The sequence below is a fragment of the Xylocopa sonorina genome, chromosome 8, assembly GCF_050948175.1.
Source record: "Xylocopa sonorina isolate GNS202 chromosome 8, iyXylSono1_principal, whole genome shotgun sequence".
NCBI classification, from domain to species: domain Eukaryota; kingdom Metazoa; phylum Arthropoda; class Insecta; order Hymenoptera; family Apidae; genus Xylocopa; species Xylocopa sonorina.
In genome coordinates, this window is record NC_135200.1 from 5794646 (window position 1) to 5809900 (window position 15255).

Here is a 15255-nt window from a genome sequence, read left to right on the forward strand (position 1 = left end):
TATTAAATTAACTCGCCTCCAATTTCACGGTGATCTATTTGACACGTCTAAAATTGCGCACGTAAAGAAAGAAATGCAACGCTTCTTTCGCATGGACCTTCGCTTTGCTATTTCTTCTTGTGTTCTAAGACAGCCTCTCTGTGTCATTCCTTGCGTGACATTTGGCCCATCGTTCGCTCTATTTCTCAAAGAGGCTTGCCAGTACGATTTACTGCTCTCTTATTCTCTATGCTGCTCTTTAAACGAATCCCATACGAGAAACGTAATTAAAAAAAAATCACTTTCTCACGATACGAGAAAGCTATTCGAATAACTCGAAAACAAGAAACAAAAGTCAGGAGATTGCGCATCTCATTTGGGTCGGCATGTCACAGTCAAATCCCCGCCTTGAAATTCCTGGCATGATTTTCCATTATCAGACCTCGCTAGTCGTATATTCCCACGAAGTGGGAATAATTTATTCCGGAGGAACGATCTCGAACGATCGATCGAACGTTATCACGTACGCCATCTCAATCGATATCGACGTTTCGTCACTATAGACTCAGCTCAATTGTCGTCTTAACCTCCACGCTCATTATTCATCATTATCAGCTTATCAGCGATTATTTAATTTTTTCTTCTCTCTCGTAATCGATCGCGTACCCGGTGAAGGAAGTTCGCCAGGCCTGGGGACCGTTTTCACTTTCTTCTCGTTTCCGTTCGTCGCGGACGTCGACGGGGAGGCTAGGTTCGTGGAACTGTGCGTACCATGAAGCTAAATTTACAGCAACGGATGAACAGGCAAGAATCTCAGCCTGTGCCAGCGCCCGTTGACTGACCGTGCTCCGATTATTCCGCAAAAAATATCGACTTCCACATCGTCGACACGTTTTCGTTCTCCCGTGATTACTTCGTAGAGACGACCGAGAGAATGGTCGGTTTTCGAGCGCCTAAGAGTACCGTTGCATTCTCACATCTACCTACCCTGCACGCGACGGTGAAAGTTACGTATATATGTATACGTAAAATACGAACAGCTTTTAAATCGAGTTTCACGTAATTATTTTGTAGTCTGGAACGCGCTCGCCACGATCGTTCGTTTCTAGCGGACATTTCACGAAACTTGGAATCCTTTTCCCTTTTACAGTTTGTTTTGTTATGCTGAAATAGTTCACGTATATTTTTCTTCTACAGTTTAGTCGAGAAAAAAAAAATAGTTGAGGTACTGACATGAAATTTGAATTCATACGTGACTCCGCTAGTTGACGTTTTGGGAAAAATTAGTAAAAAAGTAAGAGAAATTACCGAGGACGGTCATGAGTGATTAAATCCATTTAAGTGTCGGTGAGGTGAAATTTGTCCGCAAATTAGCGCCAATGTCTTTTGTCGGTCAGAGACCGAATTACATTTGCAATCAATTAACGATATGCAAAAGAACACTTTTTAATTGTTTTACTCGTCGTTCATTTAAAATTCTATCGCGAACCTATTTTCAGAGAGGCTATTTAACGATTAAAAAGGATATAGACACGTCAAACTTGTTTCAGTTTAGGGCGAGTTTATAAATAACAAGTAATTCTGGTTAGAAGTTATTTGGCCCTCCAGTAAAAATATCAAACTGGTAAACAAGTTGCTCTCGCGTGGACCAGCTAGAAGATTTCAGGAAAATATTATCGAAGAACAGCAAATACGTAATTGATGAGATACGAGCGTTAGAGCACGAGCATGGAATCTCTAAAATTCTTATTTTTACTCCTACCACGTTCTCCAACGTCTCGCGGCGTGTACGGTCCTCCGCATTCCATGCCGTGAGAACTTCGTTCGTGTATTTAAAGCGCGAGGAGAAGTTGGACGGTGGAAAATCCTGCGATTGCGTAATAAACAGGATAATAAACGTTATTTATCTTTCGTACTCGTGTAAAAGGTTACCCAACGTTCGTAGTTTCATTCCGCACCTGTCCCCGCGTCCGGACAATACTTTCCACGAGGATAAAAGAGCGTAATTCGTAGCTAGTGTCACGGTAGCTAATAAGAAGCACGTTTTACGCGACCGCGTGAATTTTACAACGCCAACTTCACCAGCGGCTACGTTCTCCAGCCGATATCTTACGTTTCATCTTTTACCAGTCGACATTCCACGGGCAGCAGTTCCACGGTTCGCGTTCCGCGATCCGCATTCTGCGAATTATATACCTTGGAAAAGTCGCCGATGGCATCTCCACGGCAAATATACGAACGTGGCGCCGGCGGAACGTGCTGTCCGAAAACATCCGGTCGAGTTACCGCGACGTAATTCCGGCTAGAACCAGACATTTCGTAAATACTTGAGGGGGGATCGCCGCGTTAGGGTGGACGATCGGCGTATCCGAGTTCCGTCACGAATTTTGCCGGGTATCCGTGAGCCTCGTGCCAAAGTTACGGTATTCCGATCACGTATCGATGTCCGCCTTCGCGATTCGCGGCGTTTCTTCGAATGCGCGATGGAGGATCGCGGGAACGGCGATAGGAGAACGGGAAGGGGCGAGAAGCGTCCCGATGGATCTACGTGCCACGTGACCAGTTCACCGTACCGTCGTACCCTGTGGTTACCGTAAAAAAAGGGCAGTGCTCGTTATCGCGTAATTGTATTAACGTGATTACAGGTGATAACCCCGTAACAAAGTGTCGATAATAAGGCGTAACAGTTTTTGGCTCGGGTGCAAGAAATCGCGGCGTCGAACGCGGCTCACTTGTTTCGGGCTTAATGTCAATTTGGTCACGTAGACAGATACGCTGCATTCTTTCTCTTTCTCCTTTATTGCCGCTCTTACAATGCACGCGTACGTGCAAGCGGTACGCTATGCCTCCGTACGCCTACCTATCTTTTCATGGTTATTTCATAAGAGGTGTCCCGTTCGGTGAAAAAACGTTTGCGTCTCGAGTTCGTTCTTTTTTTCAAAGAATGCAGAAGTCAAACTTATTTCGCGTCTATTCATCGCTCGTTGGCATCAGAGGGCGTCAGGTTAGCATTGCTATCGCGATGAATACGTTTCTATTGTCCTTCGTTATGTTGCATATTCAATGCACACAATTCGATTATGTAAGCTTGTTGTAACAAAAAATAATTGAAGCTGAATGATTAATGCTGCGCTCAGCGTTTATGTATTTCATAACATCTTTACAGAGATTCCAGTGTCTTAAAAAAAAGCAGCAAGAAGTTGACCAGCAGCGTACCTCGTCAATTTTCAAGCGTGATTCAATTCAGACGAGGTGATATAATCGTTTGAGCTGTGACGAAAAGGTGCAGACGGCAGCTCTGAAACTAGTTCTAAAAATCGTGAGATCGCGGTATTTAAATGCATCATAGACCAGCGAAAGGTTAGATATTCGTGGAAGGATTTGAAGCGACAAGCTGTCTGCATATAATTAGACCTGTTGGCCGCTGTACATCTCTCAGCGAATCCATCTAGAACATTTGTACCCCAAGACCTGTTGACTACTTACGCACCCGTTCATAACTCGCCTGCTAATTTTAACCAAACGTCGATTAATCCTTTATGCGCCGATGAACAGTTTACTTCCCTTGGCGATGCAAACAATCGATAGGTTTCGATTTTATTTTACAACTATAGCATTAAACGATTTAAAGACAAAAGTGTGAGTAGCATGTAGACTTCCTTTATTATTATGATCGTAGACGCAATGAATTTTGAAATAGATGTTAGTACGAAATGATAGTAAATACTTTAATTTATGCATTATTAAAATAGATAAATTATTTGCGCGCAGATGTTCTTGTGAAATATATTGAAACAGATGTTGATAAATTGTAGACCCGTTAGTCCGCGTGAAATGTCAATGATCCCTCGACAGGTTGAATGGAACGAAATTTATTCATGTAAACGAGTCGAACTAGGTAAGATCGGCGAAGTTTAAAATACGTATTCCGGTGCAACGATAATTTCGAACGGAAGAAAATTTATGCCTGTACGTTTACGGCGTTCGTGCCGTCAAGGATTCTTATTTTAATCTTTAAAAAGTGTTCATAGACACGCGTGACGCCGTTACAACGACATTTCAATGGAAACTGTGTCAACCAGGATCAAAGACCCCACGCGTACGGGTTATCGACGCAATCCAGCTTTTCCTTTTTTCACCGTCAAATCAAATTAAACCGGCGGGAGCAATTAGGATTTAATTATGGTCGACACCTGGTATACACATGAAAACGTAGTTCCTGTTTCTTTTCGCGCGGAAGCTCCATAAAGAGGTGAACTTTTATACATAGTTTCAGCGTAGACTGGCTCGAAAATGCTGGAAAATCTAACACACTAACTACATAATATAATATAATATAATATAATACCTAATTTAGAATATGGTACGAAACGTATGCTATTTAATAATGTAGCACAGTTGTTGTATAATATATTGCAGTGTGTAGTTTGCACCATACATTTTATGTAACTTTTTAATTGATGATTTTAATTGAAACAAAGTTGTTTAACGTTTACGTAAAAAAAAATGACCGGATCCGTATTTATTATCATCCGTGAAGTATATTTTGTTTCAGTTGACACAGTTTCCATTAAACCTCTCTATCCGTCAATCGCTAATACCCGCTTCGCGGTGAATTTACATAATGATAAGTCTACAGCGGGTATCAACGAAATACTGTGATTAAGAGAGAATGAAACGAGAGAAATAATTTCTTAAATTCCATGTACTCTTTAGAATGCACTCGTGAAACACGCGTACCATCTTCGTCCCGTTCCTAAAAGTAACTACAATGTACACTAGCAACGATGAACGATTGCACGCACGAGGAATATTCATGAGCGATCAGAAGTTCATCAAGTGAGAGCTGATGAACGTGCATTCCTCGGAGTATATCTTCACAAATCGATTTCAATTTCCATGGCTTCATTAAAAAAAGTTGCTTTGGAAATACCGTTAAAATTTGTCATCTAAGTTACAATAATTTTAATCATTCGTGTTAAAGACTTTGCAGACCTGCTGAGTAGTTATGTAATTCTTCTTAACAAGCAGTGATGATACGAACAATTCTTTCACGAGGATGATAGAAGATATAAAAATAGCTTCGATATGCCGAAGAATAGTAAAGAATTTATTGCATAACAATATGTAACATATTATTCGATAGAAAAGACATAGGAAAAAGAAACTTTGGTACCAGCACCCCTATGGGTCATAGCGGCCATCATGACTGTTAACCTGCTTCCGATTCAACGCGCGATCCTTCCAAGATGCCTGCACTTTATCCACCCTGATTGACATTGTCTGTAGACGACCTGCATGCGCTGTTTTTCAAATAAAACTTTTTCCATTCTACGTGCGAGACTATACGTAGTAGATGTCGGAAAATAAATCTCGTGAGGTAGCAGCGTTCCGATTGACGAAAGAGGACACCATCGTCGACTTGTTTCACACTTAAGCTTTATTCACGGACGCGAGGTTCGCGCGTTCACCGGGTCTCATTAATTCTTGGCCGCGATGAGCGTGCGCGGAAAGGCGGACGGAAACGATTTCTCCGTCGCGTCTTTTCTCACGATCGTCGATCATGCGAGAAGTCCTTGGTACGGGAGTAACCCGCTTGCGAAACGGCCGTTTCTATTATATTTAACTGTAACCCGATGAGGCGGTTCACGGGGTCGCCCTCGGGGATGTCCAATAAAATTTTTCACGTAAATTGAATCGATCAGCGTCACGATGCGCACCCGTGCCTCTCCCGTGGATCACGCGTGCTTATGTATACCTTTAATTGATGGCGATCAATTGAGCCTGGACATGCCGAGCAGCAACAAACAGAATAGAGGAACGCGACAGATGTAGCGCACACGTGGCATGCTCGAAGGCCTCGTGTAAATTTCGCGATTCTTCCCGGTAGTATTTATAACTAGAACAGATGCACAACACGAACGTGGAAATTGGAAATTGATGTGCAACGTGTTGTGTAACCGGATTCTTTTTGCTTGTCGCAAAAAAGATTGTAATTTATTGCACGTTTTCAGTCCAGTAAAAAGAATAAAGATTAATTCTTTCTGATTTATTGAACAATTACCACGCAATTGCTAGCGAGAATATATAATGGCCAATAAATGTCACATGTGTGTAACAGTATTTCAATGTTTAGAAAGATTGTAATATAATTTAATCGTATACGTCGTTGTAGATGATGTTTTTTTCTAAATATATATCTATCTTTGCCACGTCTCTATGGCTTGCGGAATAAGTTACGACTCGGAGCAGGTTAATTGTTTGCTTAGGGATATTTAAACAGCATTATTCTAAATAATATTATACAAGAGTGTTACGATATTCCTTGTAATATTATGGAGTTGATATAATATACTACGTCAAGGAACATGTTATTTGCATCCTGTTAGTCATCTGTGATATATGAAGTTAATAGTATCGTATCTGTAAAAAACAACGACGTGCAATCTATTATTTCTTTCGGAATTTATTTAAATTTACTATTCAATAGATCGAATATATCAGGTAACCAGATCTACTTAAAAACATTATTTTACCTAATATAATTAATATATAATCCATCTTCTTCTCATTACTCTTGAACAGTTAAAAACTATACGACGAATAGAAGAGCGATTCATAAAACTGAGAACCTTGAAGAGGAGGAAAAATACCTTCCAGTTTGAGCGTCGCCTTATTATTATTCATCGTCGCGTACAGGTACAGGCAGAAGCGCGTATCAAGTGTCAGTCGGACATATTTTGTGGAAGTAGGAAGGGCCGTTGGGATAATAAAAAAGAAAGCTCGTCTGGTAATTGGATAAAGGAAGCCCCAGCGCTTTCTGCCGATCTGTGTCAGCAGCTACGCCCGTTACAGGACAGTCGCACCCGTGAACACCGCTCACGGCCGTATCCAAGATAACCATCAACCAAAGATAATCTTTTTTTCATTGATACAAATTGTCCCGCGATCGATCGCGTCAGACAACATCCGACGTGTGTCTCCAGCGCGGCTAATCCATCCAATTGGAATTCAACAGCGGTTTACATAATATTCGATTCGCTCTTATCGTTGGTCAGCAACGTCAGAAACGTCGATTAGCCAGTTTTTCTCTCGTTCCGCGAAATCTAAACGGTTACTGGAGCTAGTCTTCCGCTGACTGTTCTTTTTCGCTCTTTTTCTGACACCCCTTCCAGTACCTGTCGTAAATGCATCGCGCGTATTTGTTTGCGCCGCCGTTTGCGCGTCCATTCGTGGCTCCAAAATGGCAGAATACTCGCGCGTTTCGAGCGAGATTGCTTGTGAAATTTGATGTAACCCGACGCTCGGACAGACCCTCGGCCACGCTTGAATGAGCACGTCGCGCATGGAGAATTTGTGGAGTTCGTTATCTCACTTTGAAATTCTTCCCAAGTAGGTAGCAGCACGCACCACTATGAACGTGTGGTTGGCAAAAGGAGGGATGATTAATTGTCCGATATCTTGTTTTAAGATAAATTGAAAAACAAGTTACGAAACATTGTGAATAGTTTTCCTTGCAATAAAGTTGTTTTGAAAACCGGATGCGACCTGGAGATACCGCTGCTTCAATAACGTTCCGTAAAAGCTTGGATTTAGCTCTCCTCCTGTTTTAAACTTTCTGTCCTCTGAGATAACTTATTAACCTTGATTTTTATATTTAAAAATAACTTCCGCTAATTACGTAGATGTCGACGCTTGCATTAAGGCCAATGAACGGCTAAATTTATAACTTTATCGCTTTTATTTCCGCATGTTACTAATTACAAGTCTAACGAACTCCTAACTCGCTTCCGAATTTCCATTGAGTGGTTTGAAGACTACTGTATCGGCACGGTAGACCAAGGAGAACGCGATGAAAACGAAAAATTAAACGGCGTTGAGTGGCAGTGGAGAAATAATTGAACAGCGAACAGAAAAGGGGAAAGAGCAGAAAACCATGCACTCGGCGAGTGGTACCGAAACGAATTTATTTTGGTTCACGGCCAACGGCCACGTTTGGTGCACGTTTTCTTGCGAAATCAGTTTTGTATATTAATGGTGCACTTTAAGACGCTACATCCTGGATTATTTCTAGGGCGAATTTTCTTCGCGGAAATATGTCATTGATATATAACGTACGGTTGATGCACGTTTAGCGTGTTGTTGTATAACGTCAGTAAGAATTATGTAAATCGATACGCTACTATGTAAATTGGCGAGCTTGAGTGGCTAAATTGAAAGGAATCTATTTATAAAGCTTTCGAGTCGTGTTTCTTACAATTTCTATTCAAATACAACATTTCGGAACGTAATACCAGCATGAAATATTAATTTTCCTTCGGTAACGATACTTTCCATCGACCTTTCAATCGATCCGACTTTGTAAATATTGTTTCTTTTACCTCGTGTAACAGCTTACACGGTTTTTAAATGGTTCGCAGTAATTCGATGTTGTTCGTGGGATTCGTGACACGCATAGGAAAAAAGTAAGATGTAACGTGCATAAGTCGCAGGGGGCAACGACTGGCCGTCGAGAGGATTACGAACGCGATTGTTGTCTGGTGTCGCGTGACGAGGATTAATTTACAGCTTCGATGCCATAATGACATGTCGTGTTAGAGATTGCAATTCGATGTTGTTCTTTGTATACAGATTCAGCAATTCCTGAGAGACATGAAGGAACAGTCAGCCTCGTCCCGATATGAAGGCAGGGATACGCCTCAAAGATCGCAAAGCAGCGCGGCCAGCCTGATGTCCCTAGGTGCTGACATATCTCCCAGCTCTTCCCATTTCTTTGAGGTATTCAATGCTTTCTATTTTTCATTTCCTCTCTAATCACTTGTTCTCTTATTCTATACGTGCAATCTGTCAACTAGAATAAGGACGACAAGTTCTCTCCCTTTTTTCCCTCCTCTTTTTCATATTTTGACCAGCATCGGTTTCTTTTTTTTAGACCAACATTACTAACCATTAAACCGTTACTTGTAGGTGCTCTATGTAGGGAAAATCAAAGTATCGCATCCAAAAGTATCAGAGGCCTTTATCGACGACGCATTGGTAAGGTTTCGCGTTCACGGTCTTGAGAAATCGAGATCGTCAGCGAGTAACCTTCTCGCCGAGTACCACCGTCAATCACTCTTAACGTCTTCCAATAATAGGAGAAATAGCACGGTAAGTTAATCTAGACGTTAACGATTATATCACTTTTCGTCTCGCAATAGAGCACCACCTCCCCGGCATCTACGTAGCGAAAGATAATGGAGATTAACGAAAGTAATTTTTTATGCACTCGTTCTGAACGAGCGTGATAAGAATATTTTGGTACAAGCTCACGATGAAACTGTGATTCTCAATTCGGATAACTCTACGTAATACTTTAAGCGTATCCATTCTACTGCAGGAATCGAGCGCCAGCGAGACCGGAAGTATAGAGAATGTCTCTGGTGGCGCGATCATATCCCCGGTTAATCCGCTGGGCGTGTTGCCGTCGACGCTGACAGGATCCGTAGAAACGTTTCCAAAGCCGCAAAATGCTAGTCCCGCGGAGAAAGACGAGGAGAGTCGAGATGCCGCGAATAATAACAATACCATGCAGATACCGGAAGTTATGCGAAGCCGAGCATCCTCCACGGGTAGCGTGTTGAACACCAGGAGGGATTCCATCGCGAGGGGCGGCGGCGACGAGCATAATCGCACGATGCTCTTTCAGGTTTCGATCAATCGTCCACTCCGTACTCTAGACGAGACTCGGTTGGAAACATATCCTGATCTGACGTCGAATTTCAGGTAGGCCGACATGATTTGAGATTGATCAGCCCGGATAGGAAACAGGTGTTGCTCCACAAACAGCTCAAAGATGTAGCCAGTTGCGTTCAAGGCGTCAAGAATCCGGAACACTTTGGTTTCATTTGCAAGGAGATTAATATCGACTGCTTCATTGGATACGTGTTCAAGTGCCAGTCGGAATCCGTTGCGGACGATCTTGTTGCTGGTAAAACGAGTTTTTTTTGTACTTCACCGATTACTTAACGGAGCGCAGTTTACGACTTCTTTCCACTTATAGATAATTAGTTTGGAAATAAGAAGGATTAAGTCGTAAATTCTTTTTTTAATTCAGTTTTCAATGCTTCTTGTAACACGATACCTGTCAGACGGTCCCATATTTCATTAACAGGTGACAATAAACCGTGGTCTGTCGGCACAGTTACGTTTCCGCGCCGTTGATCAAACTGCCAAGCTCGAGTGTACTCTAGACGGAGAACTCTTAGCATAATAATTTCGTATTGCAACGGAGCTAGAACATAGAAATTTTTCTAAGTAAAACAGTTAACGATTGATCAATCGACAGGACAAGTGTTTTACTTGCTAATAGTATAACTTGTATCTTCGGCCTCTAAAGGCTGCAGACACAGTAACTTTGCGAAAACTGCAGTAGTGTCTGCTTTCAAAAAATAAATTCAGTGTTTTAAGTACAAGGTGAGAAGTCGATACTTAATCGTTCAATTTATTATTACTAGAAGTTAAAATCGGCGCAGATCATTTTGATGATAAGTAACTGTTTTATTCGACATTGTCGGTAAGATAGGTCTCGTCACTGATGAAATATATATATAGATACATGTATTCATCATCCACCAAAAATACACTCCTACGCGTAACAAACGATAAAATATAGCATCGTTCGCGGAATAAATTAAATTAGCGCTACATTTCGTAACGCGATTCTAAAAGAAGAAGGACTCGAAAAAGGTTGCAAACGATTTAGAAGAATGCACGATCTGTTTTAGCAATTTCGCAAGCGTTCGTTGGAATATGTGATGTACCAAGGAAAGAACGATATCCTGTCTTTTCATGCGAACACTGCCCCATGTATTGGTATAATAAGCTGTGCCAGGAAATCGAAGGTAATTTACCCGGTGTACTTGCCTCTTTTCTTCCTCTTTGATTTACAACGAAATTGCGGGACAAGTAACGAGTTCGCGTGTCTGTCCTCTCGCGATGGTTCAGGACAAAATGACAGGAGGACTCAGAGTATAATTTTCTCGCGGATGGAATTGTTGCCCGAGGACGAGCAGGAGATCGTCGTGAACAAGTACAAATGCGCCGAGGCTGCGGGCGCAACGGGGACAAGCTTGCGCGAGCAGAATCAATTTTTAATGAAGTTGCTGGGCGCCCATTGCGAAGCGAAACAGGCCAGACACGTCCACGATACAGCGGAGAATAGGTAAAATCGCTGGCAGAAAAGATTTCGTTAGAGTACATAGTTTTAGAGATATTACTCCCAATTACAATTACCGGCAATTACGTCGTTCCAGGAGTGAATTTCTGAATCAGTACTTAAGCGTTGGCGTCGGGAGCGCAATATTCATGAAAGCGAAGCGATCACTTACGAATAGTTTCGACAATCTGATGAAGAGGAAAGGTTCGCGGGACGACCTTGGACTTGGCTCGCATCATCTGAAGGATGCGAGCCATCTAAACACTGTGATACAAAAAAGCGGTAGCCAAAGCCCCGACATTTCACGACAGCCGTCTATGGCGGATATCTCGTCGGATTCTGGCAGACCCAGGTCCGTCAGAGTTTCGCCCGAACAACAGCTGACTGTGAACACTGGACCAAAGAGTCCTATGATGGACATGTACGTGTACAATTTTCTACATTGTACGTTTTTCAGCGTTGAATCGTCTTTAGCGAATCACACTGTATTGTTATATTTTTTAACAGATTTCTGAAGGTAGGAAATTCACCAAAAGTGTCGCCAACCGAGACAGATGGGAATAGCCCTGTACAGTCAAACAGTTCTTGGAGGCAGACTATTCTGAACCGAGTTGTAACTCCAAATAAGGATCACGTAAAGGAGAATGACAAAAATGAAAGTATCGGTATCATTAAAACACCTCAGGCAATTCCAAAACGTAGAACGAAACAGGAATTAAGGGATCTGTGGAAGAAGGCAATCAATCAACAGTTAATACTTATAAGAATGGAGAAGGAGAATGCAAGGCTTAGAGGTAATATAACCTTTAATACTCTGTAACAACTCGAGTAATAAGGAAATATGTGTAATCCTCTAATCCGTATAATTAGAAATACTTGAAAATGTTATTTGGTTTTAGTGCGACAAGAGGAAGCGACTGTCAAGAGAATAAAATTAGAGTATGATGAACTTAGCAGTTGCGCGCGCGAATTAATGGAAGTCTGGGATCTTTTTGTAAGCAAAGAGTCGAGGATTTCGACGAAATGCGATAATCAAATGCTTTTACATGCTATAAAACAAGGTAATTGTATAGTATAAGGGTGATTTATAAAATTTCGCTAATTTATATATTTTTAAATAAGATAAGAACTTTTAAGACAGATCATAAGAAGTTATGATTATGGTTATATGCGTGCAGGTGTACCAAAAGGCAAAAGAGGAGAAGTATGGCAATTTTTGGCCGAGCAATTTTGCTTGAAACAACCACCCATAGACACGCGCGATTTCCCCAATTACAACACACCATATGATTTATTATTGAAGCAACTTACGTCCCAGCAACATGCAATTTTAATAGATCTCGGACGAACGTTCCCAAATCATCCGTACTTCAGTTCACCTTTAGGACCGGGGCAGTTAGCATTATTCAATTTGCTGAAAGCCTATTCGCTTTTGGATCATGAAGTTGGTTATTGCCAAGGACTCAGTTTCGTTGCTGGTGTTCTTCTTTTGCACGTACGTACGATACGTTATAATTTTTAACTTTTTAAAGTGTTCTATATTTGATCATTTCTATTATCCTTGATAGATGTCCGAAGATCTGGCGTTTTTCCTTTTGCGGCACTTAATGTTTCGAAGAGGCCTAAGAAAATTGTATCTTCCCGACATGGCGGCATTACAACTATACCTATATCAACTATCTAGGCTGTTGCACGATAGGTTACCAGGAATTTATAATCATTTCGATAAGCACGATGTTTCGCCCACATTGTATGCTGCCCCGTGGCTGTTGACTTTATTTGCGAGTCAGTTTCCACTTGGTTTTGTCACTAGAGTTTTTGGTGAGTTAAACATGAGAATAGAATTTCTATTACTTGTATTGATTTTCATTATTCAGAACCTTTTTTATTTATACAAAATAGATTCTAAGTGTTTCGCTCCTACTAATTATTTTTTAAATAAAAATTATTTTTTACATTATATATTTACTTTGGTAGATTTACTATTCTTGGAAAGTACAGAAGTACTTTTCCGTGTATCGATGGCGTTACTGGAAGAAAATCAAGATCAATTATTAACGTGCGATAGTTTTGAAGAGATCATGGAGTACCTCAAAGTATGAGAGATTTCTGTCCCGTAAATTAAAACTTATAGAAGCAGATGTCGTTAATTAGTTTGTTCTTTTTAATTTTAGACACGTGTGCCGGCTGTAGATAAAGATATTTTGGACCGAGTAATGAAACGTGTGTTCTATCCGGATCAAGAAATCACGAAACAATTGAACGAGTACAGAGTCGAGTACCAAGTATTGCAGGAAGAAATGATGTCTGTGAAACCACAAATGGAGACCTTGGAGAAATTTAAATTACTTAACAAACAACTCACCCAAGAAGTCGCGCAACTTACCGAGCAACTTGAAGTAAGATAAAAACCTATTTTAAATACGTTGCACGTATATACGGGAAATGTAGAACGATTTCTTGCAGGAAAATTTTACTCCCAATCATGAATATTGTTTACAGATCACTATGAGCAACCTGCATCGTTTGGAGAATGCACGATCAGTGCAGCAATCAACACTGCTAAAACTCGAATCGCAGAACCGCAGTTTAGAAGTGACTGTGACTACATTGGGCTCGTTTATTCAACAATTATCCGAGACGCGTCCAGATATCGAGTTTCCCGGTGAAATTCGACGAATCATCGCTCAGCTAAGCCTGGCCGAAAAACGAAGAAGTACAAACATTAGATCTTATCCTTTAAAAGTGATCGAGGACAATACAAAGATGGGAATGATCAAGAGCAACTCGACTGGCAGGGAATCTCACAATTTCATGAAGAATAACAACATTGTTGAACCACCCTACCCTTTGAAATCTACGTTGAGTCAACCAAATTTGGCTACCAAGCTTGAGAGGGTCTCGTCGTTCTTCTCCAACTCGCACAACCATATCCAAAAGCAACGAGCACAATTGGCTGCGCTTAGGAATGAGTACGCGAACGATTCAATTGCTCGGAACGATGAGAACGATCCAAAAACGGTCAACATAGATATCCAGATTACAGAGACGGTGAATTCAACCGAAGAACAAGTAGTACAGAACGATAACAATCTGAAGATTCAACCCGTGAACTTAGAGAAATCAACCTCGTTGCCGTTGAACGCGAAAATGAAGTTGAAGTCATCGAAATCCGCGTACGAATTAGGATCCGTGAAAAAAGTACCAACTACCAAGCTAGAAGTCTCGAATGACGACGATGTAACGAACCTAACCGGAACGATGCATCCGTTGGATACGTGCAGCGACGTGAACTTCAGATATGGTGGTACGACGAAACTGAAGTCGATTAAACCCATCAGGCTTTCGAGTCCGAGCGGTCACGAGGAGAGCGTGAGCAAGACTGCTCAGACACAGAATATGGAGACGTTGAACAGATAACAATTGCTGATGATGTTGCGCTCGAGGAAGATACCGTGGAAGGTAACTAACTTGAGGAAAGTCTATCCGAAGAGCTAACCATTATCGTGATAATACTATATTATGATCCATCTTCTACCCACCACTGTTTCCTACGATCGAGAGCTGTGCGATCCTGCTGTACTATAGGAAACAGCAATAGAACTGTTCAAAGTTACGTATCTAGTGTCCATTCGTGTTGACAATTCAATATTCTATAAGTCCACCTTATCTTCTCGACAACCCATCATACCTGACAGTAAGTATTCAACACAAATGATATTTATATACGTGGCTTTGAACAGCCTACGCTGGTGCGTTTCACTATAGTACGGCAGTATCAAAATTAGCGATTATACACGCGTTGTTCTCTCTTGTATACAACCACTTTTTGATACGATGATGATCAGTTTTCATTTTTTTAATGAACACCGCATCGTTTGTAAAAAAAAAAAAAAAAAACGCATTGTCGATCAAAATTGAGCCAAGTCTCGCGCTTCACTTTTACGATACTTATACCAATGATTTTGAATACCGTACAATGAAGAACGAGGGAGAAGTAGATTTAAAGAAGTCAATTTATAATATATAAAAACTTGGCGTATCGTCAAATGTAGTTATATTCGTTTAGTGCGTACATA

The 15255-nt window shown here is 41.2% G+C and overlaps 1 protein-coding gene across 3 annotated transcripts in view; it reads left to right on the forward strand.

The window, feature by feature from the left end:
• The window catches only part of Plx (PTB_TBC1D1_like and TBC domain-containing protein plx), a 30345-nt gene extending 15543 nt beyond the window's left edge, over nucleotides 1–14802 (forward strand). For all 3 annotated transcript variants that reach the window (XM_076900049.1, XM_076900048.1, XM_076900047.1), the window contains exons 2-15: nucleotides 8611–8757; nucleotides 8947–9129; nucleotides 9359–9667; nucleotides 9745–9949; nucleotides 10746–10862; nucleotides 10966–11182; nucleotides 11274–11597; nucleotides 11684–11970; nucleotides 12076–12237; nucleotides 12355–12671; nucleotides 12745–12997; nucleotides 13154–13272; nucleotides 13351–13575; nucleotides 13679–14802. In XM_076900049.1, the coding sequence (XP_076756164.1) occupies nucleotides 8632–8757; nucleotides 8947–9129; nucleotides 9359–9667; nucleotides 9745–9949; nucleotides 10746–10862; nucleotides 10966–11182; nucleotides 11274–11597; nucleotides 11684–11970; nucleotides 12076–12237; nucleotides 12355–12671; nucleotides 12745–12997; nucleotides 13154–13272; nucleotides 13351–13575; nucleotides 13679–14596 (3762 nt within the window). In that variant the 5' untranslated portion in view covers nucleotides 8611–8631 and the 3' untranslated portion in view covers nucleotides 14597–14802. The remainder of the gene's footprint in view (nucleotides 1–8610; nucleotides 8758–8946; nucleotides 9130–9358; nucleotides 9668–9744; nucleotides 9950–10745; nucleotides 10863–10965; nucleotides 11183–11273; nucleotides 11598–11683; nucleotides 11971–12075; nucleotides 12238–12354; nucleotides 12672–12744; nucleotides 12998–13153; nucleotides 13273–13350; nucleotides 13576–13678) is intronic.
• The last annotated feature ends 453 nt before the right edge of the window (nucleotides 14803–15255 follow it).